This window comes from Platichthys flesus, chromosome 13, assembly GCF_949316205.1.
Source record: "Platichthys flesus chromosome 13, fPlaFle2.1, whole genome shotgun sequence".
Classification (NCBI taxonomy): domain Eukaryota; kingdom Metazoa; phylum Chordata; class Actinopteri; order Pleuronectiformes; family Pleuronectidae; genus Platichthys; species Platichthys flesus.
The window spans coordinates 15,070,107-15,095,973 of NC_084957.1; the positions used below are offsets into that span (position 1 = coordinate 15,070,107).

The window sequence follows — 25,867 nt, forward strand, 5'->3', positions numbered from 1 at the left end:
CGCTTCGTGCAAGCTCTCCATAATGCTCCATGCCTGAAACCAGTAATGCACGCAAAACACGTCTTTAAATACTACTGCCCCTACCACGTCTGCACCTGTTATCATTTACGCAATTTTTTTTTGTAGATCTCCCGCAACACGCCCACCAACCAAACTTGCAATCTATTATAATGCGAAGTATTTGGGATCTTAGTAGATCAAGCCCTGAGTGTGGAAAAGTCTTTGGGGGAATGGACCCATGGTGCACGTCCTGTTGTTGGACAAACTACAGATTCATTATCAGTGGAGCAGCTCTGTGTTTGCTGACTTTACACTTCACTGTTCCCACTTTGGAAATGACCCTCCTACTCATGTAAACGGAGATGTTGTTTTTGTACGCTTACATGTGTAAAAGGCCTCCTGGATTTACCTTAGTCCCACAAGTCGTCACAAACGTTTTTACAGATGTTCCGTTAAATGATGATGATGTTCGACTGCAACAAACGGAAAATGGTCGTTGTTGGTTTGTTTTCATCTCCTATTAGGAGACCAAACGCTCATGTGACGCTGACTCTGCACACTGTGTTTTTGCATGTTTGTTTTTTCGGTAAGTTGCAGCTTGTGCTGGATGTCAGATGTTCAGTGACTCAGTCCGAGATGTAATATCATACACAAGACTGTCAGATGAAAAGTTATTTATCGCGTGTGATGAAAAGGCCCCGTTGTGTCTCGCTTTATCAGATTTCGCCGGGGCTCGATTAAAAGCGTGTGACCCACCGCGGCTCCTCTGTTAATTGTGCAGCTTCGCTCCAAGGTGGTGACACTCGGAGGCTGGAGGTGAATTTTAGTTTGGGCAGCATCCATGTGCTAAGTGCAGGCAAATTAACTCTCCAGTGATGAAACGGCTCACAGTGAATCAACAAAAAACAAGACAGCTTCAGTTTCTGACCTTTCAGAAAAATATCTCCCTGTGCATGCGTTAAAGAAGTGGTTGAAAGAAGAACAAGTTTGAGTCGTGAGCTGGAGGTTTTTGAGATGGTTAGCGGCCTGATTTGACATGTAAAATGGTGCAGGAAGTGGTAACAGATCCAGTGTCACTGTATGATGTTTCCCATCTGACGCAGACTCTCTCAATCTTCGCCGTGTCTGTTTCTGTTTAATATCAAACCCAAATCGAACCCTCGGGAATGATGTACTACTTTGAAGCAGACCCCCGCCTCCGTGCTGCACAGCTCTTTCCCACCATCTGACTCCGCATGACGTTCTTACGTTTGGAATTCTCCCTGATCATTGAAAATGTAATTCCCAAGATATTCTGCATGTGAGATTCAATTTAGTTGTTTCCAGATCTTAACGTCCAAGGGAGTGGGACTCAGCCTTGTCATGTTTGGGGGGAGGGGGGGGGGGGGTCACTGAGAGTCAGTGTTGAGCCACAAAGGTCAAAGTTTTATTGCTTTCTCACTTTCACGCAGCTGACCACTCGCGAAGTGACCGTCCAATTGTCTGAAAAGTCGGGGGGGGGCTCTGATGCTGTTTGACCCTTCGACAGGAATGAAGGGTCATCCATTTCTCCATTCAAACAAAACATGCTTGGTACCCATGGTACCCTTTGGTACCCATGTACAAACCAATGGGTACCAAAGGATTTGTACATGGGAACCTTTGGTTTGTACATGGGTGCCAAAGGTTTGTACATGGGCTAACATATGACATCAGCATGTTTTGTTTGAATGGAGAAATGGATGACCCTTCAAAGACGTATGTATGTCATTCATTCAAGTTTTTAGTGCACTCCCGTAATGTTAAACCAGAAACGTCAGATTTACCATTCACAGCTCCACAGAGATATAGTGTCAAACTTTTGTGAGGAAAATACACCCTGTGGCTCATGATGGCAAAAACATTACTCTGCACATGGATGCAGGTGCCTCTCCCCCTCTATGCACACGCACACAATTACCATTCATCAGTGTCCGCTGGCGGAGGAAGGAAGGCCCTTGAAGCAGAAATGTTAACAGGATGTTTCGTAAAGGACCCTTTGAGGGGCTTTGATTGTCCTGTTTGAGAATATATTTCATGATGTGTGCAAGCGCGATGGAATGAGGGGATGATGCGGCGGATGTGTGAGTTGTGGGAATTTTGTCCGCGGCCGGGGATGACACGACTGTATCTGGAAGCCCTGCAGCAACGACTGCTTTACAAATTACCCTCTTTTCGGCTCCGTGGATTGATTGTGATAAATGCTTCTGCTGCATGTGCCTTTCTGGTGTCGTATTCCACAAGGTCAAACTACACTCAAGTTTTTCTTAATCTCCACAAGAGAATTGGGATGGAAATGCAGTTCACACTAGTTAAAAGGTGTAAGAAGATGCGTGGTGCGGTTCACTTGGGAAACCCTGCCTCACGAGCCTGCTTTTTCAGATGTGGATGAGCGGTGGGTGGTGGGGGTCGCCGAATGGAAAGCAGACACGTGAACGAGCGCTCAAATGTGATTGTTTTATGGGGGAGGAAGGCGTGTGTCCGGGGGCGAGGGGGGAAGATGTCTGCCGGTGATAAGGGCAGAAAAATTTCGAGCCCATCCCCTGCCGAAATAGTGGCTGTGGTATCGAGATCGCACGGCTGTAACAATCAAGGGAAGAGCCCCATTGTGCGCTGCTGCAGGAAACCACAGGCTCGGATGAGAAGCCTACGTGTGGGGCTTCCCTGTGTGTGTGTGGGGGGGGGGGCGTGTGTGTGTATGTATGGTGATTAAGAGACTGAAGCAGGGGAGCCATGCACTTTCCACTGAGGTGTTGCCGTCACCTCTCTGACCTCCCTGCATTTGTTCTGCGTTACGTCTGTGTAATGTGCACAGCTGCTCACATGTATTTTATGTGTGTGTGTTCTTTGCTTTTCTTTTCTTTCCTCCTTTTTTTTTGTTACTTTTTGGTGCTGATTATTTTATTAGTCTTTGATTCTTCATTGTAACAGCGAGGAAAGGCCCTGGTGAGCTCGGATGTTTGTCCTACTGGCACAGAAATCCCAGTTTGAACAAGCATCGCCTGCATTATTACAAGACCTGTTGAAATCAGAGAATTAGTACACCTCTGGAAATATTGTGAGAGATCTTTGGGGTGGTTCTTGCAGACCCTGAGAGGTGTCTTCAATTAGTCGGCCAATTTTGCCCCCCACCAACAGCACGTGCCTAATTTTCTGCTCTGTTGCACGCACAGAGTGTGGGGGATGTGTTTATCTCTGGACTCAGCGAAGTTTGACTTTATGGGAAACATCCTGCGAGCAGAATTGTGTGAAGAGAAAATAGGTTATCCAGAGAAGCTCTCTAAACAGGAAAAAGGAAACGGGATGGAGTTAAATGTGTCAGGAGATGCTTTACAGCCCTGCCGGACCCCACATAGTTAGACTCCTCCAGAGAGCGTTTACTGGGATGTATGTTCACTGTGTGAACTGAGGCCTGCTCATATGTTACAGCAGCAACACCAGACAGGCCAGGGGAAGAGTATCTGATGTGTAAGGCTGCATGATGGCTGTTTTATTTGTCTAATTGTTCTGTAGCATGAAATTTATAAAATTTAGATGTTAAATGAAATCAATTGAATTTCACTACCTGTTAAAAATGTGCTCCTCAAAGTGTCAAACACTTGTTAACAGTATGTGGGATAAACCACCCCTGGCCAAGGATCTTTGGGGGCCGCTAACGACTTTATGGAGTAAAAATTGTCCAACATATATAGATATATAACTATAATGTAAATAAAAATGCAAATACAACCACACATATATAGAACTTTTTTTTACATAAAATGTAAACATATCCTGCAGAGCCCCGCCCTTCCCAAACCTAGGGCACCGTCACACATGAGCAAATGTGTGAAGCGAATATCGCAGGGTCAAAGCGCAACGAAATCCACACGAAGCCTTGCTTCAATTCACCTCATCGATCGTTCAGAGCGGAGGCGAAGGTTCGCCACTGGTACATTAGTGCACATACAATTACATGTCATTTGGCTGACGCTTTTGTCCAAAGCGACTTACAAGGACACTTCGGCATGCAGATGGGAGAGAGTGGGGTTTGAACCGGCAACCTTCTTGTTGAAGAACCACCACTCTAACCACTAGGCCACACCGCCGTACAACAGAGCATTTGAGAAATGATGACATCACATCTTTATCATGTAATGAGCATGTGCCAGAAACAGCTGAAACAATGGTCGCTATAGACTTTTCACAGGAAGTAAATAATTTAAGAAAATCTGCAGTGAAGACAAGCCCTTATCGTTTTCATAACATAAACATCAATACCAATACATCTGTGAAAGACCCATATCTGCCAGCTTGTATTTGCCAAGAAATAAATCGCTTGGGTTTTACCATCTATGTCTTTTCTGCAAAATGGGTTAATTATCATTGTACATTTGATGTAACCCGGTGCTTTGTGGTCTCATGATTTGATCCTGATTCTGAACATGTTCTTTACCTTAATGTGCTGCCTTCCATCACAGTGCAAGAGCACTGCACACTGTCAGCTTGTTCAGCGGATCCTTTCCCCATGCCTCCTCTTGGCTGCCTGGCATAAAAACTAGTGAATTATGTATTTGTATTATTCTTATGTTATAACTATGAGAAAGTATGTAAAAGTTCAGGGGAAAGGGTAGCAGGAAAGTGGTTTGATTCCGTGGATAATCAGTTCATGCTTCATTTTCATTCCCAGTCATGTGTGACAGCCTGTGGTCACACGCCATGAGCCTTTTCCCTGGTTCACCACAGGCTACAGTAAAAGAGCAGACTCACAAACCCTCTGACTTATTTCTGAGAAGTGCTTATCTCTACTGTATGCATACAAACAGACGAATTAACATCTTTAAACATTTAAATACTTTATATATCCTCTGGCGCAGGATCTGTCAGTGATAGGTGGCAGATTTGCATGCTTGCTCATTAGAGTTTTTGTTTGTGAGGTTGTTAAGAGCCAATTGACATCAAACTTTTATAAGATAGACCTAAGGGCGATTCTATCTGTGTACTTTCTTTTGACTGTGTATATACAACATTTACTGCATGTTTGAGGGTCTAAGTTCCTCATCCAAACCAAAGTAAAAGCCCTTTTTCATTTGTTATTTCGGAGTCTATAAACAAAATGAATTCTATTTAGCTGCGTCTTAACCCCCATTACGTATATGCCTTCAATACGTTTTGTATTTACCATATATATAAACATGGAGAGCATGACAGCTCTCCAAAAGTGAACCCAAAGTGTCCCCCCCCCCCCCCCCCCCCATCGTTACTGTGCAGACTCTGGCTTCACCTACACAAGATGGCAGCGTTCTTATGGTATATTTTGGCTTCGTTTCTGGATAGTTAGAGAAAGCGGAGAAACACCTACACTTAACATATAGGTCTACATATTTTTTGTATTGCTGTCATCTAGGGATAACTCTAAGATGGAAGGAACCTTGTACACTTTTCTTCCTCTCCAACAAAACGTTGTGTCCCCTTTTGAATTGAGTCTGCAAAATGTGTAATCTTTGACATTCGCTTAAAAATATAAAGACTTGTCATCCCCTCTCTGGTTTGTGTCGATGTAACCTGCATTTGTAAACTCCATCAGTTTTCATCTGACTTTTATTTGCCTTGGAATTGAGTTCGGAAGTGAAGTTCATTCTGGAAGTTGTCTTTGGAAAATCCCCCATTTACTGTATATTTATAAATATATATCCGCCCCTGTCCTTTGACCTCCAGCCATCTTACAGTGATTAATGGTGGGACACACAGGGGTCCCATCATGCTGAGCTGAAAGAATTCCAAAGGCTCCATCCTCCCAGTCATCTGAGGGTTCAGTCTCTCACTTCCTTTTATAGCCTTGTTCTGCCCCTGGTCTGTGTCTGCCCTGTCTTCTGTCCCCTCGCTCTCTCCCCATCTATCTGTGAAAGGGACACTTGGCAGAGAGTCTGTCCTGCCTCAGCTTGTCTCCTTCACGTTTCAGCTCTCTCCCCATTTTTCCCCCCTCGCCTCCCCCCCCTCGCGGCCCTCGGACATGTGCGTCTGTCTGTCCTCAGTCGAGGTGAGCTTTCCCAGTGAGCTCATGTGGAAGGATTGTGTCAGCTGTGTTTACCTAAAGACCATACATGCTCCTTTCTCACAGCATCACTCTGGGCTTTGAGCTGTTTGGTCCGACAGGTGCCTGCTGAGGGCCATTCACTGATCTCCCTGCTGGGAGACTTGGACCATTCACTTCCATCCCAGCTGTGCTCTAATTGATTAAAGTGAATTATTTTTTGTGATGGGAAAAATGTTAACAAAGTTAAATGCACACTTTGCGATAACAAGGCTGTGCCCAACTTCTCCCACTCTTGCTCATCCTTCAGCTGATGCCCCCCCCCCCCCCCCCCCACCACCGTTTTAGCTGTAATAGTGGTGTGACGCCATACATGGCAACGTTTGCTTGTCAGCCTGCAACTGCTTTGGTCCAGACTGAATCATCTCAGAAAGTATTTGATAGTTTGCCTCCAAATTCACATCCACAGACACTGTCCAGAGTAACAAGCTTGAGCTGTTTTTAGAAAAAACTGGAGGGTGTGTATGAGAACGCAATTGTCCGAGTCAGTTGCTGCAAACTTTTCCTGCACCTTTGTGTAAAATTAGCCCAATTGAGAATTTAGCAGGGGTGGGCGTGTCAATGATGTTTTAACACCCAACAGACGCAAAACTGAAAAAATCACAGACAAAGATGTCAACCTGAAGAGAAATATTTATTCGAGAGCTTTGAATTCTGCAGCGTCATATTCTGGCTCCTGCGTGCTCTACTCAGATGCCTGGGCTCGTTGGAATGTTCCAGATATTTTTTCCGGGTGTTTTGAACGCATCACAACCAGATAATGTCCTTCTCTGTTCTTTATACTGTATTACATTGCATATTGCAATCGGACACTGTATACTGTTTTGCATTTTGCATTTTACTGTTTACTTCACTTTTTATATCTTTTATCTTTCATATATTTTTTTTCAGAAATGTTTTATGTCAAATAAATGCTACTTTGTATAAATATTGGAAAAACGTGAGTAAATAAGAAGTATACAGTGAGTAAATATATACTGGTTTTCTATTGTTTATTGCTTTTCCTATGTATGTTGTATTTATTGTGTTTTATGTTTCTATGTTCATTGTAAGCACCAACAACCAAAGCAAATTCCTGGTAGGTGTAAACCTACTTGGCAATAACATACTTCTATGGAATGGGTTGCAATTGAATTTGGCTCACACAATCATTTCCATTTTAGGACGAATCCAAACCATTTAGTGTGTGGAACTTTATGTACACGACTTCTCATCTCTCATTCTGGATGATGTTCATCATATGTGAATTCCATGTGAGGAAGTTGTCTTGTCATACACAGAAAACAAACATGTATATTCAGGAGCCTGTGTGTTATTGAACGTGTCCTCACATCTGGATGTCATTGATCAAATAGGAGAGCAGAAGTGATCACCATTAACAGATCTGACAAGTCGACCCTTTGGCACCAAAGACCAGAGCAGCTTCATTTAGTTGACTCTGTAGCAGGAAGCCCTCATTAGGAGCACGGCCCTCTGGGAAATGGAGTCCAGTCTCTTGGTGACCTGAGGCCGGTTAAAGGAGGAGGAAGGTCCAGCTGTGTCAGGCCTGGGGCAGAAACCGGAGCTTTGTTTACACTAGAGCTGAACCAGAGGATAAGGTGGGAGTTTCTGCTCCGTCCTGCTTCTTCCAGGTCCCTCTGCTCGAGTTCATGTTCTCCTTCAAAGTCATGTCCTGCTCTCTGCAGAGTGACCCTGTCCCCCGTCTCTGCAGGTTGCTCTCTGTACTCCCACTGCTTTATTCTGTATTGTAAAGCCTACTTTTAGCACACATTGTTATGTCATATACATAATTAAATTACAATGGAGTTAAAAAGGTTATTTACATTAAATACTGGTTTAAAATTAAAATGAATTAACTCTCAGGAGTCCAAATTCTTTTTTTAAATGGAAAGTCTGGTCATACAGGCAACATTGTGCTGGAAGAAGACATTTTGAATGTGGTGTATAAAGGCAAAATCCGAAATAGTCCAGGACTCCTAAGGGTTCAAAATGTGAAATGCTTGAATAAAAAGATGAGCCCTGTTAAAAGAACGTGTGACAGAGCCAGATTTAATATAGAAAAGCAGCTGGATGTAATGTTAATGTTGAGGTGTTTTGGCTCAACACTTTTTGTAACGTATCACCTCACAAATCCAGTCAACGTTTTTATGCTGCTCCTTTCAGTCCAAGAAATGGAGTCGTTGTGTGGATGTGAAGTAACTGCGCAGTGAAAGATTTCCTTAAAAAATATGCGTGTATAATAATGCATCTGCAACACAAGCAGGCTCAGGAGGTAGAGCAGATTGTCCACCAACCACAGGGTTGATCCCAGTCTATCCCATCTCAGGTTTCAAAGTGTCCTTGGCCAAGATACTGAACTGAAGACTAGAAAAGTGCTATATACAATACACACTTTCAATCAACATTGTTGTATTTATGAAGGAAATGAATACATTGGTTTTGTTTAACTGATAATTATCCTTTAAATATGCTCAGATTAACCCTGTACTATCCCTCAGCTCATAACATCTCTAATTCCTATGTCAATAATTTGTAAATTTCAAGACATTACACACAGTGTTAACTTGGTTTCTACAGCTGCTCTACACTGACGTACAGAATCACGTCATGTGTTTAGTCTCACAGTTTTTTCATTCACTCCTCCTTCTCTTCTTTTCTTTCTCTTTCCTCTTTTTTCAGTTTTTTTTCAGATTTTCATGCTATGTGAACATTTGTCTAGCTGGATGTTAAATGAATGCCCAGGAAGCAGAATGAGGTGTAAAGAAGCAATGGTGCAGATAAGCATTACTGTTTATCACGCGTAGAATCTGTAGAATCCATTATAGCTGCCATGAGAATTCCCCTTATCACCTTAATGGAGGCCTTTGGGACATTTGTTTCTACACTAAGACATGGCTCAATACACACTGCACCAGTGCAAGGGATTTGTACGATGAATTTCTTCTGCGTGTGTGTCTGTGTGTTTGTGTCGGACCGTTTTGTTTGTTAAAGAGTTGTAAACTGATTATTTGCAGCAATACTATGTCACACTATTGCCGGAAGGCGAAGCTGCTCAGGAAGTACAAACGCCTGTTTGGACATGCTGCTCTACTATTTAAGCAACTAGACAACTTTTTTGTAAAACAGTTACTTAAGCTGATAGATTAAGTACCGACATAATTTGCATTCATCAAATTAACATATGACTTGAAATCTCTTCAGTGGAGATCAGGAACTTTTGGGGTATTTGGCGATTTGAGGGAAAGCTCCCAGATTTTCAGACTAACATTGTGAGGATAACATTTCCTATAGCCCACAATGTTAGTCACACAGCCAGACAGCAACAATCACCAGCATGATGTGGTCACCAACTCCTTCAACTGCAGCATCAGGGCTTAGTGTCTGTCAGACAACATCAAGTGTTTTGAGCACTTTTGTGAAAAGACATGAAATGTCTGTAAAATCCTGGCAATCCTTTTAAATATGTTTAAATATATAGTCAGGAACAAAGTGGTTGCCTGAACAGTGGAAGTTCCCGTCCATGGAGCCACACCACTAGCATAGATAAAAACGTTCCTTGTGAAGTTACCTCATGATTTAGAAGTGAACTCTGGCTTCCAGGTTACAGTGAGTCCTTCCCAGAGATGCTTCTCAGCTGGCAAAGGGAGTATCCCACACCCAGTATTGAATTGCTCTTGACCTGACACTGTGATATAGCACATATATGCATCAAGTTATATCCCGTCTGTTCCCATCACATCGGAGAGAAACACTTCTCATAGATTCTCGTTGAAAGGGGCCAGGTGTTTCAACTTCAGCAAGTTTTGCACATTCTGTTTGACGTGTACATCATTAGTGTGAACAAGAGCAGCTGTAACCTTGGTAGTTTCCCTTCCTGGATAATTTATTACATCACATTTCTAAATACATTTTCATAATGTTCCAAAAGAAAATACTACATATTGTATTCTCACTTCATTTCAAACTCAAACTTGTGTTCTCTCAAAATAAATAAGTTTCTGTCTAAGCCAATAGGAAAATAATTGTATTTCTCACTTGATGGAGTTGATTAGCATTTAGAGTAAAGATGATGCAGCCAACGGGCGTGATACCTTCTGATTGACAGCTAGTACTGACCAATGGCTGCAATCAGACAAGATCGGTTTGGACAAAAACGCCAAACTTGGGCTTGAAAGCAGCTTTTTTTTTTTTTTCTTAGCAGTTAGGTTTATAGTTAGTTTTAAGTAACTGAATTCCTATATTGCATTCTTCTGAGAATGTTGAATGTAGCTCTGAATAACCTTTGTGGGTCGTGATTTAACTGAATCTGTGCTCTTTTTGATTTATACACGATTTAAATCAAAATATCAGTTTTTTTCAAACATGGGTTAACCTGCTAAAAAGGCTTCTCCTATCATGGTGGGTCATGTTCAAACACATTAACACTTACCAGTGCAGGAGGGATTAGTTTGGTGGCACTTCTCTGAGTCCTCTGAGGATCCACTATTTCTGCCTAGTAACTGCAGAAGGGAGATGGTCCCCCTCAGATCGAATAGTGGGATCAGACATTCCTCTGGGTCATTGGGAAGGCAGCAGGTCAAATCCTTCATTCAGGATGAGTAATAGCCCCTGACAAACGGCCCATAGATTAACCACTTAAGGTTTTCTTGTAGTGGGATTTGGTTTCTGTCTCATCGTCTCAAGAGTCTTCATTACCGTTATCACAGCAGCCATCTCTCTCCTCATTGTGAGAGTGAGTGAAGGGAAACAACTGTGTCACCACCAGCCTCAGATCAAACGCATGCTGACCTGTGATTGTCTGTGATCTCGGCTCATGTGATACCTCAAACTCAGGAGGGGTCCCTCAGAAATACTGGTTACGCTCCACTTTGCCGTTTCATGTGTGAAAACTGAGCAACCGGCGTAAAAGTGGCAGTTTGTCATTTCCAACACCTGAGCCTCAGAGGGATCTGTGTTACGTGGATCTGTCTGTGGCACCAAGGTGGATCTGTGAATGTTTGAACATCAAATCCAAACGATGAAATTATATCTATAAGTTTTGTTTTTACTGAAATAAGTAAGGGACCTTTTTGGTATCTTTGGATTTGCAGGGGGAGATGTGGAATGTACATATATGTGTCAACACCAAGGACTCACATCTATCTCCTTCTGCATGTGTGTGTGTGTGTGTGTGTGTGTGTGTGTGTGTGTGTGTGTGTGTGTGTGTGTGTGTGTGTGTGTGTGTGTGTGTGTGTGTGCGCGCTCGCATGTGCATGTTTTATGCCTTGTTTTCTGTTTCATTTCACAGGGGAGAGGATTCACAATGCACTTTCTGAATTCCATAAATGGGTGTTTTTTGCAGTGCTCTCCATTAACGTATACATTTTTGAGATTTTTTCTTAATCAATTTCTCTCCCCCCATTTGTATTAAAGTGACATCTTTACTACAGAAGCATGTAGGGATTATCATTGTAGTCGTCATTATGTGGGTCCCTGATTCCTCTAATTTACCATAATCCTCCAGAAAGCCTCTGGTTTTTGACTCCAGCTGGAGGCAAGAGCCCAACGCGACTCTTTCAGTTGTAGCTGAAATTATTCCTCTGGAACTGATTTATAATTTGACTTCAGTTTGTTTGGTCTGCGTTTGTCCTGTGTTTTTGTCTGGTCGATGTTTATTTTGGCTGCTTGACATTGACAGGAAGTGGTTATGTCTATGGTAAAACTACTGCAAAGTGTTCACAAAAAGAAAAACAATACTATGGTGACTCAAGCTGACCACAGACAAATCACACAAACCGACGATCATCACATCTGAGAATATAATATGGTATGATGGTGGTACACTATAAAAGAATGGGGAGTAAGATGAAGATAAAAATGGGCAATTATAATTCAAGAATCTATAAGGCAGGGGAAGACGCCTATCCAAAGGTTTCGCTTTGCGTCTAATTAAAGAGGTTATGTTTTCTCCCCTGTCCATGTTTGTTGGTCTGATTTTTAGCAGGATTATGCCAAATCTACTGAATAGGTTTCCATGAAACTTGGTGGAATGATGGGACATGGTCCATGAATCAACATATTCAAGTTTGATGTTGATCTGGCCTCAGGGACAGATCCAGCATTTTCTTATAACCTTCTTTAGAATTGTGATCTTATGGATATTTTCCCTGATTTCACAGAGAATGATTCATGGATTTTGATGGAAAAACAGGCGAATTTAGGGGATGGATATTTATGAGATTGCGCAATTTGGTGCTGCTTGATTTGATTTAAGGGCCTTGGCAGAGGTGTTACATTATATCTATGGGAGAGGCTCACATCCTATAAAATGATGGCATAGGTCAAACATAACATAAGTCAAAAATAACACAAGTCAACAGTTAAACCACTTTTCACATGACACCAGATACTGCTGTAAACCATAGCAACAATACATATAGATGTTGTTAAACTTATTAGTAAATCAGTTATTATTTGAGACTCTGTGCCACTGCCTCCAGTTTACCTTTATTAGACTCCTGGTAGGAGCGTTATACTCTCGTCGAAACTAATCCTCACATTCATAGACAATAATAACGTAATAGTTATGAAGGGGAAAGCAATGTGTTTAACTCCATTACGTCTCATGCCATATTTCTTACTGATGGCTTGTAACAGCATCTGTCGCCGCTCTTTCTTTACGGATGAGGAATGTAATTAAAATCCAACGCTCACTGGATCACCTGCTTTACAAATCCAAATAAACCCTCCGTATTTCATTTTAATGGCATTGATCACAGTGATTTGTTAATGTGTGTGTCGGCAGGAAGGAGGAGGGCGAGTGAGAAGCTGAGCGTGAGAAAGAGTCGCTGTTGACCCAGCTGCTTAGATTTCATTCACTGTACATTACACTGAAGGAGTCGGTGCACGTTCAGAGTGAAGCTCCAGCTCAGCCATAAGGAGCAGGGAGGAAACAAAAACAACATTGCTCAGTCAGGGAGGCATTAATCTGACCACTGTTGCATGGCGAACATGTACAGTTCATCTTCATACAGCAGTGTGTCAGTGTTTAATTAGTTTTTCAAGGAAGGACTTTCAAAAACAGGTAGTGACAGATGACTTAATATCAAAGATGTGATATGGCCCGCACACGGACCATAGACTGTATAATTGAGTTGATGGTGGTAATGCACCTTAAAGCAAATTGCCGCCCACCATAAAACAGAAAAAGTAGAAGATAGACTGTAAATGAAGATGGACAACACGTCTCCACCTTGGACATATTTCACTTTAATTTGTTCCATGTCCCATTCATTTATCTGGAGGTGGTGAGATGTATGACCTATAGTGCAGCCAGCCACCAGGGGGCAATTGAGTCACTTTGGCCTCACTTTTGGGGAGTTGTCATGTTGTCCATCTTTGTTTCTTATTCCAAACACATATGGCAGAGGAATATATTATTCTCCCTAAGGGGACGCCGTGTTGGCTCTGAGAGGAAAACAGCATGTTGTTACTTCGACAGACTCAACCTATTTCCCTGCGTCAACCTTTATAAAATGTTTTATTGCGCTGTCACGTGTGTTTGGTCTGAGCGATGTACCCAGATGCACAGCTTCAAGTATGGATATGAATCTGTGTAGAAAGCGTGTTTACATCGGTGCCACTGACAGCGGTTCATAGGATATAAAAGATTATCAACACTGAAGGGTTGTTCTGTAAACAAGAGGCCCTGGATGAATGATCACAACAGACCAGATCCCAGGAATTGCTCTGTGCATATGGTCAGTGTTTCATGTCATATACACTGTTGTTTGACAGCCCTCATGTCAAAGATAATGGAAGTTGCTTATTACACTCTCAAATCTGTCTAGAGTAAAGAAAGGAGATATTAATGGGTTCTTTTATAAATATGGGAAACACTCGCAGCTCATGGGCACGTGTCGACCCGAAATCACCCTTCACTGCTAGACAAATAGCAATAGCCTGATAAAGTATTCTCTACTGAGACTAGGAGCCTGACCTCTCTCACTACGGCTTATAGGTGTCAGATTTACGGTAATGGACTGTATGACCCCCTGCTGTGGTGCTGGGTGGTCTGGATTCATGTCATTCTTTCTACCGGTTACAGCTTTTAGACCTGTAGTTTTGATCTGATAAAGCACATGGTTAAAAAGGTCCCTCTGACAATTTTTCTTTAACCTGAACACACCGCCTTTGTCACATTTGTTGTTCAGTTTTCTCAGACCCAACAAGGCAGAAAGAAGGCTCTGTCCATTTGCATATAAATATCTAACATTGAGCGAAAATCAGCTCTAACGATTCCAACATGGGATTTTTATCTATAATTTTGTTATCGTCCTTTTGGTGACGTTGTCTGATAGAAGACGTGTAGTTGAAGTCTGCGATCAGACAGGATGGTGAATTAGTGGTTCCCTCGTGTGTGTATTAGTGAAGAGGCACCTATGAGAAAGCACCCTGAGAAAGACAGGGAATAGTTAATTGTTGGTGGACTATTTGCAAAAAGTTTTTGAACGTCATCTTTTTCCATTAAAATTTTAAGTTTTTATTGTTCAGTGCTTCATTGAAAATGCACCTCCACAATATCATCCAATTACTTTCCAGTAAGTCGTCGGGTGGAGAAAACAGGATGCTGCAGCAAAATCCTATTGTCTGCTGAAACAGCCACCAGCTATTTCCAACCTGTAAATGGTTGAAAGTTGAATTGATGGTGCATCGCCTTTATGGGGAGCTTGTCCTTTGTGGGCCTGTTCGGAGATGACGCCGTCCATTGTCCGTGTTCTGGATTTCCACCTCACTGTGGAGAAAGGTCATGTCGTGACTTTTTCGTCCACTCCAGAGGATAAAACGTTGCCAAGGTGTTCACAGAGACGACGCTTGGGCTGGGAACATTAGGGACATGAAAGAAGAATATTGTTTGTGGACAGAGTGAGTCTGTCACCATCGTATTTCAGGCTGAAACTGAGCTCATCACAGCTTGTCTTAACTAGATCCAACAGCAGTTTGGAGGGGACCCCACACATCCACCGATAGTCAGCAAAGAAATGCAGCCTTGTGCATTCCATAATGGCGGCGAAGAGGGTCTTTTTGTTGAGGCGATAGGGGATCATTAAAGGACGACGTCTGCACATTAAAAGACGGCCTTTGTGTGTGAGGAGGTTCTCAATGTGGCCTTTGTCTTCGGGGGCGCTGGGATCTGCTGTCCAAATGCGGAGGGAGAAATCTTCTGATTCTTTATCAGCCACTTTGTTACCATTGTGGGCATAATGTGTCCATTTTCTCGGCAAGGGAGAAGGGAGGGTATCGAGGCATTTGCTGCCTAAGCAGGCTATGGTATGGCTGTGTGGGTGGAGGACGTGGGCCGACACAGAGACGTCAGCAACACGAAGCGTCTCTGCATGTCTGTATAGACAGTTTTACTCACACTGTACTAATAAGCTAAGTCAAAGACACTGAAAAGACTTGTATACCTTAACCTGGGAGTAAAATGCTTAATTTGTTGTGTTGTGTTGCATCTGTATTCACAGCAGGGAAAAGTTCCGTGGAATAATTCAACTATCATAAAGCTTTGTTTTCCAGCCAGGCATTTAAATGGAAACAGTGCTGCACGGTTTAGTCACTGATTGACCCACACGTCCATTAAAAGAACATTTGGATCAGTGATTCATTGATTCACGCAACAAATTAGAGCTAAAGTCTTGAGGTTTTGCAGCAGTGGAGGTGAAGATGTGAATCTCAGCATGTAAACTGCTTTCACACATGCACTGAACTCTGGACATTTTCCAGGAAATGTCGGACTGAGCCCATGTGTGAATACAGCTGGAAAATTCCCAGTGGTCATGTTGGTGATGTTTCTTATAGGCGAAACTGGACGTATATGTTTGGGTGGAGATACAGACTTAGATGTCAACTTAGAAAGACAATGAGATTCAAGAGTGTTCTTCGAAAGGCGAACTCCACTCACAATATTCCTGACATTTTCCGGAGTTCAAATCTAAAAGTGGCAGCTGTTTGTACTGTTTTGCTAAGGTTTCAAACTATTTTGCCTTTGCTTCTGATGAGTAAGAAATGTGCTCATGCAAAGGATGTAAAGCTTATTCTCCTCAGCTTGAATTTTACAAGGTATTTTCCTATAAAACACAACATAAAAGCAAAGGTTCTCAAAGTCTCCATTCTGTCGTCATGAACGTATCCAGACATCTCAGTGGGCTCAGGACACCTCTGACCTGTGGGTTGGGAAATCCCGCTTGTGTCCACGCTCTCTTTGATCGAGTCATGTCCACACTGACCTCATGGGCTGTGTGTGTGTGCGTGTGTGTGTGTGTGTGTGTGTGTGTGTGTGTGTGCTTGTGTCATTTCTAGCACAGATCGGCCTGTGATAGTGGGTGGTTTGAGTTGGTATGCAGACATCCAAAGACAAATTGTGGCTGTCCAGTGGCGGGACGCAGCCTCTCTGATGAATAGGACTTTCATGGCTGTCCATTATGTCTGGATGTCCATCATGAGTCACTAGAGAAGAATCCTAAACATCCTAACTTCACAGTGGACCAATTTACTCAACTGCTCAGACAGGACAGCAACAAACTGCACGTTTCACAAACCACATTGTAAACAAACACAGGCGGTCACACCTACACAACAATTTAATCCACACGGTGACCCATGAAATGCATCAAGAGAATGGCAAGCAACACAACATGGAAGCACAACTTTCCTTGTGTTTATGCAAATGAAGCAGACAGCAAAATATTTTGCTGCTTTACAGTTTTGAGTATGTTTGACCTCTGCACTCTGACCTCTCATAAGCCATCCCTGACCTCCATGTTGTGTGATTTGTGTGTGACAGGGTGGGAAGAAGCACAGCGGCCCCTGCGGAGGAAGAGACTGCAGTGGAGATTGTAAATGTTTCCCAGAGAAGGGTGCCAGGGTAAGTCCTAAACTCCAACTACTGTTCTAACTAGCACCGTAAACGTGCCGCTCTATTTCTCTCTCCTTCGCTCTTCCTCTGTGTTAACCAGCTCTTGGTTTTCTCTCTGGAATATACCAAAAAAGGCCATGATCACACATGATGCTTCTTAAAACCGCATTATCAATAAAATGGAGACTTTTTCCAAATTTCTCTGAAAGGATCATCCTTTAAACCCAAGGAGAGCAGCCAAGCTGCTTTGATTTATAGCATTTATTACTCCAGATTGGCTAAAGCTGAAACCAAGTGGATGTTGTGTAAAGAATGAACGTAATGGTCTGTGCCTCATGTGAGCATTGTCTCTGTTACCAACACAAAATAGAAGCATCATGTCTTATCCAGGCTCTTTCGTGGAAAATCAAAGCATCACAACAATGAACTATAAACGAAGTTGGTTAATGGGAATTTATGTGACCGAAGTGGGCATTCAGCCACGTGGAAGACTGCTGCCGAGACTCATTATTCTGAAACCCTTATCAGACGATGCTACAGCTAAAGTGATGAGGTTCAAACCATTAACCCCAGAGCAAGAGGAGGCCCCAGTGGAGGGAGTGTGTGAAGTGTGGGAGACACATCAGCCAGAGCAATGACGGACAGAAAAAAGAGACGGACCTGATGCCAGAGGGTTTTTATATCGGAGAGAGACAGACGTAGACTAAACACTCAGAGATAGCAAATGTTGAGTGAGGGACTGAGGTTCTGCATGAATAAAACTGCTTTTGGCCTCATATGTGCTGTGGAGATCGTCTGATAGCGTTCTAATCGCTGGACTCAGGTTCCTCACACTTAAAGTTTTGTTATTTTCAGAATCAGGCAGCAAACACTATACTCAACACAAGCTTTAAATCGGGAAGTAGAGAGTTGGTTTATGGGTAATCTTAGCTCACATATGGTTGTAGAGTGCAGGAATAAAAATTTCTTCAAAAACTGAGCTACAAACTGGGCTTAGTTCTGACCACTTTCTGCAGGTTGAGCTACAGAATATGTAGTAAACCGTTTTGGGGTAGGTCAACTTCCAAAATAGATCTGACACCCTGGTATTCATACTTAATGCTTGTTTTTTTTAAATGTTATTAGTAAAATTTGTATTTTTATTATAACCAAACTGATATGGATTGTTGGAGACCAATGCCGATACATCTATTTTTGCAGATATAGATATATATTTAAAAATATGTTGTTTGTAATTGAGGCTTTATTGTTTACAGTTTAATCATAAACCTTATTATCAATAAATATAAATAAAGAAGAGAAAAAGAAATAAATAAATAATTAAAACAAATATATAGAACTCGAAAAAAAAAATATTTTATACGTAAAATGTAAACATAATGCAGATCTTTTCTGTGTAGTTCATTCAGTAAAAAAAAGTTTCATATGAACACATATCAGCAAAAATAAATGTCAATACCGACATATTTGCAGATTTGATCTGTCAACAGATCGTTTTCACATAATTTTTACTTTCCGGGCCAAAAAATGCAACAAAACCTGGTAATTAACATGTAAATGTTGCATATACACATCCTTTGTTTCTATGTGCATATAGAACATATGCAAATAAACTATGTTTATGTAAAAATGTATATTAAACGTACCTGCTGAAGAAGAGAACTGAATTGCATTATCCAGTCATCATTAGTCACTTAATCTGCTGTGAATAAAACCACAGTGATATATATATAAATATATACACAAAACATTTAGTTTAACCTATTGTTAGTTTTAAAGTGTTCCACTGCAGATTTGACCTATTTCCTCGGTTTCTGTACCTAAACTGCACATTAACTTCTGAGTTTAATCTGTGGGATGTGGTAAAGGACTGAAATGTTCTCTCAGAAATGTTTCGCCGACCAGAAGAACGGCTCCTGAGGGAACCATTCTTTAAAAGAAAATACTGAGGTGAAGATGGGATCGGTCTAGCAACTGTTCTGTTGGCACGCAACAAGAATTCACCCGATCAACTTTACAGTAGCCTGACCTTTGACCTGCACGCCTGCTATGGGTACAGGAAACCCCACAAGGAGGCACGGAGAGAGGAAGTTCCACATTCCACATCTGAAGAACACAAAGGTCCGATGACAGGGTCAGCGGACCACCTCTCTCTTCCTCTTTCTCTGCATTAACCAGATGTGAGGGAAAGAGTTTTGATAGTTCAGTGAAGACGCGATAATGACTGTGTGGGGAGAGTGAAGAGCTTTTTATTTGGCAGTCAGACCTCGACATCACTTGTGGTTTATCTATGAAAAAAAGAGCTAAAAGTACAAAATGACTCTGGTCATATTTCAAACATTTCTACTCATCCAATGCAAGTTTGTTTATGTAGCACAGTTCAACAGCGAGGCCATCCAAAGCGCTTTGGAAATATCTGATGTGGTAAAGATGAATTATACACACATTTCTCTCCCAGTACACATTGCTATATTTCTAACTAATACGATTTTTCCAAGAATCCAGGAAATATACATTGTCTTTGTGTTATGTGCGTAAGTTGTGGTTTCTGATGTATTTCATTGCATCTAGTAAATCCCCCCCCCCCTCAAAAGCATTACCCAACAGATGTGCTTGTTTGTTAATGCAATGGAAACCAATACGGCTTTTATCGCAGATGTGTTCATCCCTCCGTCTCTCTTGCTTCTTGACTGTCTCCGGTCCGTCCAAATCTCTTCCCCCCAGAGGAGAGTCATGACGACGAACGCCTCCCTGGACGGATCAAACTGATCCTTCACAGCTGCCTGGATCTGCTGTGGCTTGCAGCTGTGGAGATTAGGTGATGGTTGTTAATGGGTGGCTGTGGTCATGTCAGCATCTTGGTTTGGCTGCTCTGTGAGGTTGTAGGATTCAGTTGCTGGCGCAGAATCACCACATTGTCCACCTGTGGGAGATGGGAGAAGTCCAGTTGGAATTAGTGTAATTTTTAAGCTGAAATTAATCAAACCTCTATTTGAATGGTATTTCCTGTTGTGATTAACTCAGTATTTCAGTGGCTTGAATCCCATAAAAAACCCTGTACGCTGCCGGTTTAGTACCAAACAGCCAATAGACATCAGGGCCATCATTTATCATTTGGAATTCATTCAGGTTTTTGGTAAACAGCTCTAATAGACAACGTTAGTGGCTCGCTGGTACACATAGAGCCAGATATTTCCCTTTGTGGGTGGCAGACACCAACAGGGCTAAAATGAGGGTTAACATCAGACCTCCATTCATGAAATGGCCAGAAACATGACTCCAAGTGAACGTTCATTTTGTTTTGGATTGAAAATCAAGGACACTAGCATATTCACAAACTGCGTGTCATATCAATTTCATTTGAACTTGATTTTTGGAAAGCGTGGACAGCTTTAGAGGACACACGTAGTGACTAGCTGGTGACCATTCCTAGAGCCAAATATTTCCCTCTATGGTTGGTGGAGACCAAAAACTGGCAAAAATTAGCATGAAATTTGGTCTTCCATTTAATTAAGGGCCAAGAAACATGAGCTACTTGCTTTGTGTCTGCTGGATGTGTATATAAACTACTACTTGGCGACTTATTCTATATAACTTTAAAAGGGGATAAAATATCAGTGTTGTGTTTTGTCATGTGGCCCCCCAGTGGCCACAAAATCTTTTAATGCAAAGAGTTTTATTTCCATGCAAGATGAAAATGTAATACATGATGGAAAGGAACATGAATTATGTCTCAGTGGACAGAGGGTCACACAAGGTACTTTGTGAATGAATGCTAGAGTTCATGTGTTAGAACAGGCATCATGATACAGACAGTGAGACTTAGAGTGGATTCAAATGACAGAGACAGATGGAGAGAGCGTGAGAGAGACAGGAAGAATGAATTGGATTGTTTGGTGGGGGTAAATATGTTAATTCCACTGGTTTTCTGCTTTGGAGGGAGGACAAAGATTTGGCAGGCCGACTCGCTGGCCCTACCACCCACTGCCCCTGACAGAGAAGGCGCACAGAAAAAAAATCAAGCTGCCTACAGCATACTTCATAAAGTCCTCATTGTTCTCCTGCATTAGTTGTGGATTGGACTCCTCAGATTGGAAATAAAAACGCAGAACAATCAAGTTGATTAAAGCAATTAGGCATACAAAGCATCTGAAGTGTAGTTCACAAAAGTATAGCTGAAGGGAAAGGGCAGAGTTGTAATCGCACAGTAGTGTTGGCTCCTTTACGAAGAAAGTGCAGAGCGGTCAAAGATAGAGAGGATGATCTCAGGTGCTGTAAAAATAGCCGACTTAAGCATGAAAAATCAATGAGAGCACGAGAAACTGAACACAAGCTTCTCCACGTCCTCACCAGAAAACATGTTTAGGAGATCAATGCTGTCTTTTGTTGCCGGGAGTCTCTCTGTCATCTGTTCTCAGAAACGGGGAGTGGCGCCCGGGTCGTACTGAGAAATAGAAACTTTGGATTAACGAACAGAAGCGTCCATCCGCATGAGCTCACTGTCCCACAGAGTGGACAAGCAGAGATTACAACACATTGAGAGACATGTGTTCGGGGGAGAAAGATAACGTGGGTGTGTGTGTGAAAGTGACGATTTTAATCACCATCGCAGACACTGTGCAGATGGAGATACGCTGGCCTTTTCCACCCTGGGAAAAGCTGCGACAGCTGATGAAGAGCAGGAAGTGACACACGTCTCAGGAAGCTGAACACAATGACGCTCCACTGATCTTTTTTTAATATGGACAGTCCCTGTTTTTGTGGGAAACAAGATCGTCTGTGTTTGGCTGAAGCTATAAATGGCAAAGATGAAAAACAAGTCAGACATACCTCCTTTCTGAATCCAGTACCCATGACTGTAATGTGATGTACTTTCCTGTCTGCTCAAGGACAGGATAGCGGCACAGAGAGGAATGCTGTTCGTTCATCAAGACATCAAAGAGTTGAATATATGGTGTTTGCACTGAAGGATGTAAACTCTGTATCAGTGTTTTTTTTTTGTTTTTTTTTACTGCGCTTGCTTGACCGTGACCTCTTCACAGTGAGAACATTTTACAACCCCTCCATGTATTAAACCTTTTCAAAGCAAATCCTAAAACTCGCAAATATGTGACATCTATCAAATATTTCCATAAATCTCTCAATCTGTTTGGATGTGACTCATATAGGTAAAAAACTGTTCATCTTATCTGCTTCACACTTGAAATGAGTATTGTTAAAGGCCCAAGGAAGTGTTGAGTTAAGTGCGATTTGGACACACGATGCCTTCAATGTTAACACAATTTTAATGAATAGGTGACCAGTGCTCAGGACGCTTTACCGATCTTTTGAGTAAACACGTAAACACTCTTTGTGCGGTGGGGGTGCAGATTCAGCGGATGAGTCCCGCAATCAGTCATTACTCGCCCCATCTCAATTACTGCAGGCCACTTTTACAGTTTCCAAAAGAAAGCTGCAACCAGCATCACCACAGGTCAAGTAAACAGCCCATTTTAAACAGGAAAGTTTAGAGCGGGGACGGCCGGAGTCTGTGGAAAAGCAAGAATTTTCCCTCTGTCCCTGGTGAGTTTCTCAAGTGACAGTAGTGATATGCATGTGAAACCGACATCATGGCCCCTGCATACCCTCTGGAAACTGTCTCAATGTGCCCAACTCTGTGTATTAAATAAACTCCCTATAACTCTTGACCTTAAATCAGGGTTGCGCTCCTCTGATTAAAGCTGCCTCTCCGTCAGCAGCCGGTCATGATTCATCTCCTCAGATAGAGAGTTTTAGTCTGACAGCAGAGGAGGACTGATACGTTTTTGATCTGATTTGTTCGCGGTATCGTGGCATGTCAGTTTGCATTAGGGGCTTGTTGTACCTTCACATGTCAGTGACAAATGATTCATAATGACAGCTATAAGTCCCTCATCTCAAAACATGCAAACCTGATCTCTACCCTGACCTCGACCTTGACTGGGTCTGTCAAGGAACAACTACCAACTGTGGAGTAAAACTTTAGAATAAAAGAGATGGTGCACGTGAGTGTGAGTGTACGGGAGGGTTGGAGGTTACAACCCTGCTGCTTTCACTAAAACCCTCAGGCAGAAGGATTTTCTTTCATTAGGATGTTGGAGAGAGGAATTCAGCAGGGATCATGAGCTGGCTTTGTCCTGTGTGAAAATTAAAGCTGTGGAGCAGTAGGACATGTCTGGAGAGGAGCTTAGACAAACAGACTCTCAGCTGCTGTTTGTGTGTGTTAACGCAGCCCAGTGATGAGGATATACAGTAACACACACTAGATGGAGGGAAGCATCATTGGTGGCTGTTGCTACAGGTCAGAGGTTTTAAAGACGTCTCCGCCGCTGTGTGAACCTGTTAAAAGTTATGGTTAAAGACAGTAAAGTCAAGCTTGGGAGAAAGTCTTTAATAGCCTGTTAAATGTTCACACCTCACACATTCCTCATGTGGTTTGTGTGGCTTCACTCCTCCACTCAGAACTATCTGCTTAGAAATAATAAGCACCATAATCCCAAAAATAAATTTTGGACAAGGGTGCAAAGAACTTTTTTTAATTGTTCTAAAAACATCAAGTAAAAGCAACACTAAGCACTGACCTGGATAAGAACGGTGCCACTTTCATTTCCACTCTGTAACTTTGCTTAGTAGGTAGTGTGTTCAACTGACCAATAGTAGCAGCTTGAATCTACAGAATCAGGTCCAGCAAGTTCAAGAGTGATGCTGAACTCTAGATCAGTTAAAAAGACTTAGAGGCCTCAACACGTTGATAGACTTTTATTTTTATTTACATGAAACCACCTCAAGTCACTTTTGCTCTGTAAAAGTTGCATAGTGTAACTTTAAAATTAGGTTTTAAACCATTTTACGATTTTTACAAGATTGATAAACTGTTACCTCATGAGTAAAATAATCAATATATCTACTTTTTTGACAACCTTTAAACATAACATTGTGGTCCATTTAAGTATCGTGAAGTTGTTTGGAGAATCTGTTCATCAGCCGTTATATGTAGTCACAAATCCAGCTGACACACAGCAACATTTACATTTATTCTGAGTCATGTTTCTGACCTCCTGACAGATCCAAGTCCGATTTCCATGTTGCTTTTAGCTCTGCTTTGGTATCCACCAGTTCCTGGGAAAACTATCTGTCTCTTCAGCTGTTAAATGCTCCAACAACCAGCCACAGAATCTGTCTGCCTGCTGACTGGGGCTGTGTTGGAGTTTATCGAGTTGGTTTTAGCTAAAAACAGCTGCCTGCTGCATCTGGAGACAGCATCGCTGAAAATAGTGAGAGGAGAGAAACACGATGAAAACCCCAAATTCACAGAGGGTGGTTCTGCAGAGTAGGTGATAATTTGCTGTTATTTCATCACTAGAGTAACTTTTCCACATTTTAACCAGCATAAATGTTTTTATTATTTCAGTTTGCAATTTTGCTTTCTTATGTGAGAAACAAACCTTTCTTGAAAGTAAACAAACTATCAAACTTGCTCTAAAGTGCAGCTCCACTTAACTCAGAAAACTGAATGCAAAGATCACATCATATTTCTCCACTGACATTTTTCATCAGAAAGAAATTCTTTACTGCACCCCTCACTCTTTTTTTCCCATAACAGTGAAAGCCGGGTTTGACCCTCCGTCCGGCACACATCAGTGGTCGGACTTTAAGAGCCTATTAAAATGGCTCGCTCTATCATTTTAAGACGATGGTAGCGGTTTGGGAACAAGAGGACTATTGTTGGTGCGGACAAAGGGGCATCTCTTTTTAAAATGATTACACACACACACACACAAACACAGGGTAACATGCACAAAAAGTAATGTATTATAACTAAAGATTAAGTAATTGTCAACTGCTTCAGAGTATTCATCATTGGCTAAAATAATCGTAGCTTAGAAAACTTAACTAGGAATAGCAGGTCTGTCAAGTTTTGGGATTTCTTGGACTGTGACAGGAGCAAAACTCAACAGTTTGAGGGTTTGCATCTTTTCATTTAGCCGGCACAAGACCAAAGACGATGGGGTTACATCCTCTTCGTCTGCTGAAACGTAATCTACAAATGTCAGCATGGATGGCTGATAAGCTTAACGTAGTAATGTAATCCAGTTATATGTGATATTTCCAAGGCCAGGGAGTCATTTTATTAGCCAACAAAAGCTTTTGTCATTACCTTGTCCAAGGACATTTGGAAGGAGACAGGCATCGAACCTCAAACTGCTCTTCCTCCTGAGCCACACGGTGCGTAGTTTATACTTGAGTTGCCTGAGAGATATTTGTTTAAAAATATTTTAAGTCGTCCTCTAAAAGAGAATTGAATCTACTTGACCATGAGAGTGAAAACAAGAGGAAATCTTGATTTTGATAATTTCATTAGATATCCCAGAATGCCATTTTGTCACCTCGACACTGTCATCATCATGTTATCCATCCTACAGCAGGAAAATTGATGATGACATCCAAGTTCTTCAGTCGACCTTGTGTGTATTTTGGCTGTAGACACTGGCCTTGTTGTGGTCTGACTGTTATCGTCAGGCAGAGAACATGGCGTGAGGGCAAGTTTGTTCTCTGCTGGTTACATTCTTGCCTCCTGGCTCTCTGGACTTAACCACACTTTGTCACATTCTGGTGACAGAGAAATATGGCTGCGAACACCCTTTAAAGAAACAAGCTGGGACTGTTTCATCTGCTCAATCCATCTCCCTGTCAAGGACAAACACACACAAACACCCAGCATGTTTTCCATATCTATAATATGTCTCTCAGTCTGAATTCTCACAATAGGAAAATTGGGTAAACAAGGTGTTCACGCTGATCCTCCTCTGGGAGGTTTGGATTTGATTTGTAGGCTGCACTCAGGAAATGTTCTGCTCCACAAA

The 25,867-nt window shown here is 42.0% G+C and overlaps 1 protein-coding gene across 2 annotated transcripts in view; it reads left to right on the forward strand.

Moving 5' to 3' along the window:
- The window catches only part of col4a2 (collagen, type IV, alpha 2), a 53,170-nt gene that overhangs the window by 2,442 nt on the left and 24,861 nt on the right, over positions 1 to 25,867 (forward strand). For both annotated transcript variants that reach the window (XM_062402664.1, XM_062402665.1), the window contains exon 4: positions 16,914 to 16,994. In XM_062402664.1, coding sequence (XP_062258648.1) covers positions 16,914 to 16,994 — 81 coding nt within the window. The remainder of the gene's footprint in view (positions 1 to 16,913; positions 16,995 to 25,867) is intronic.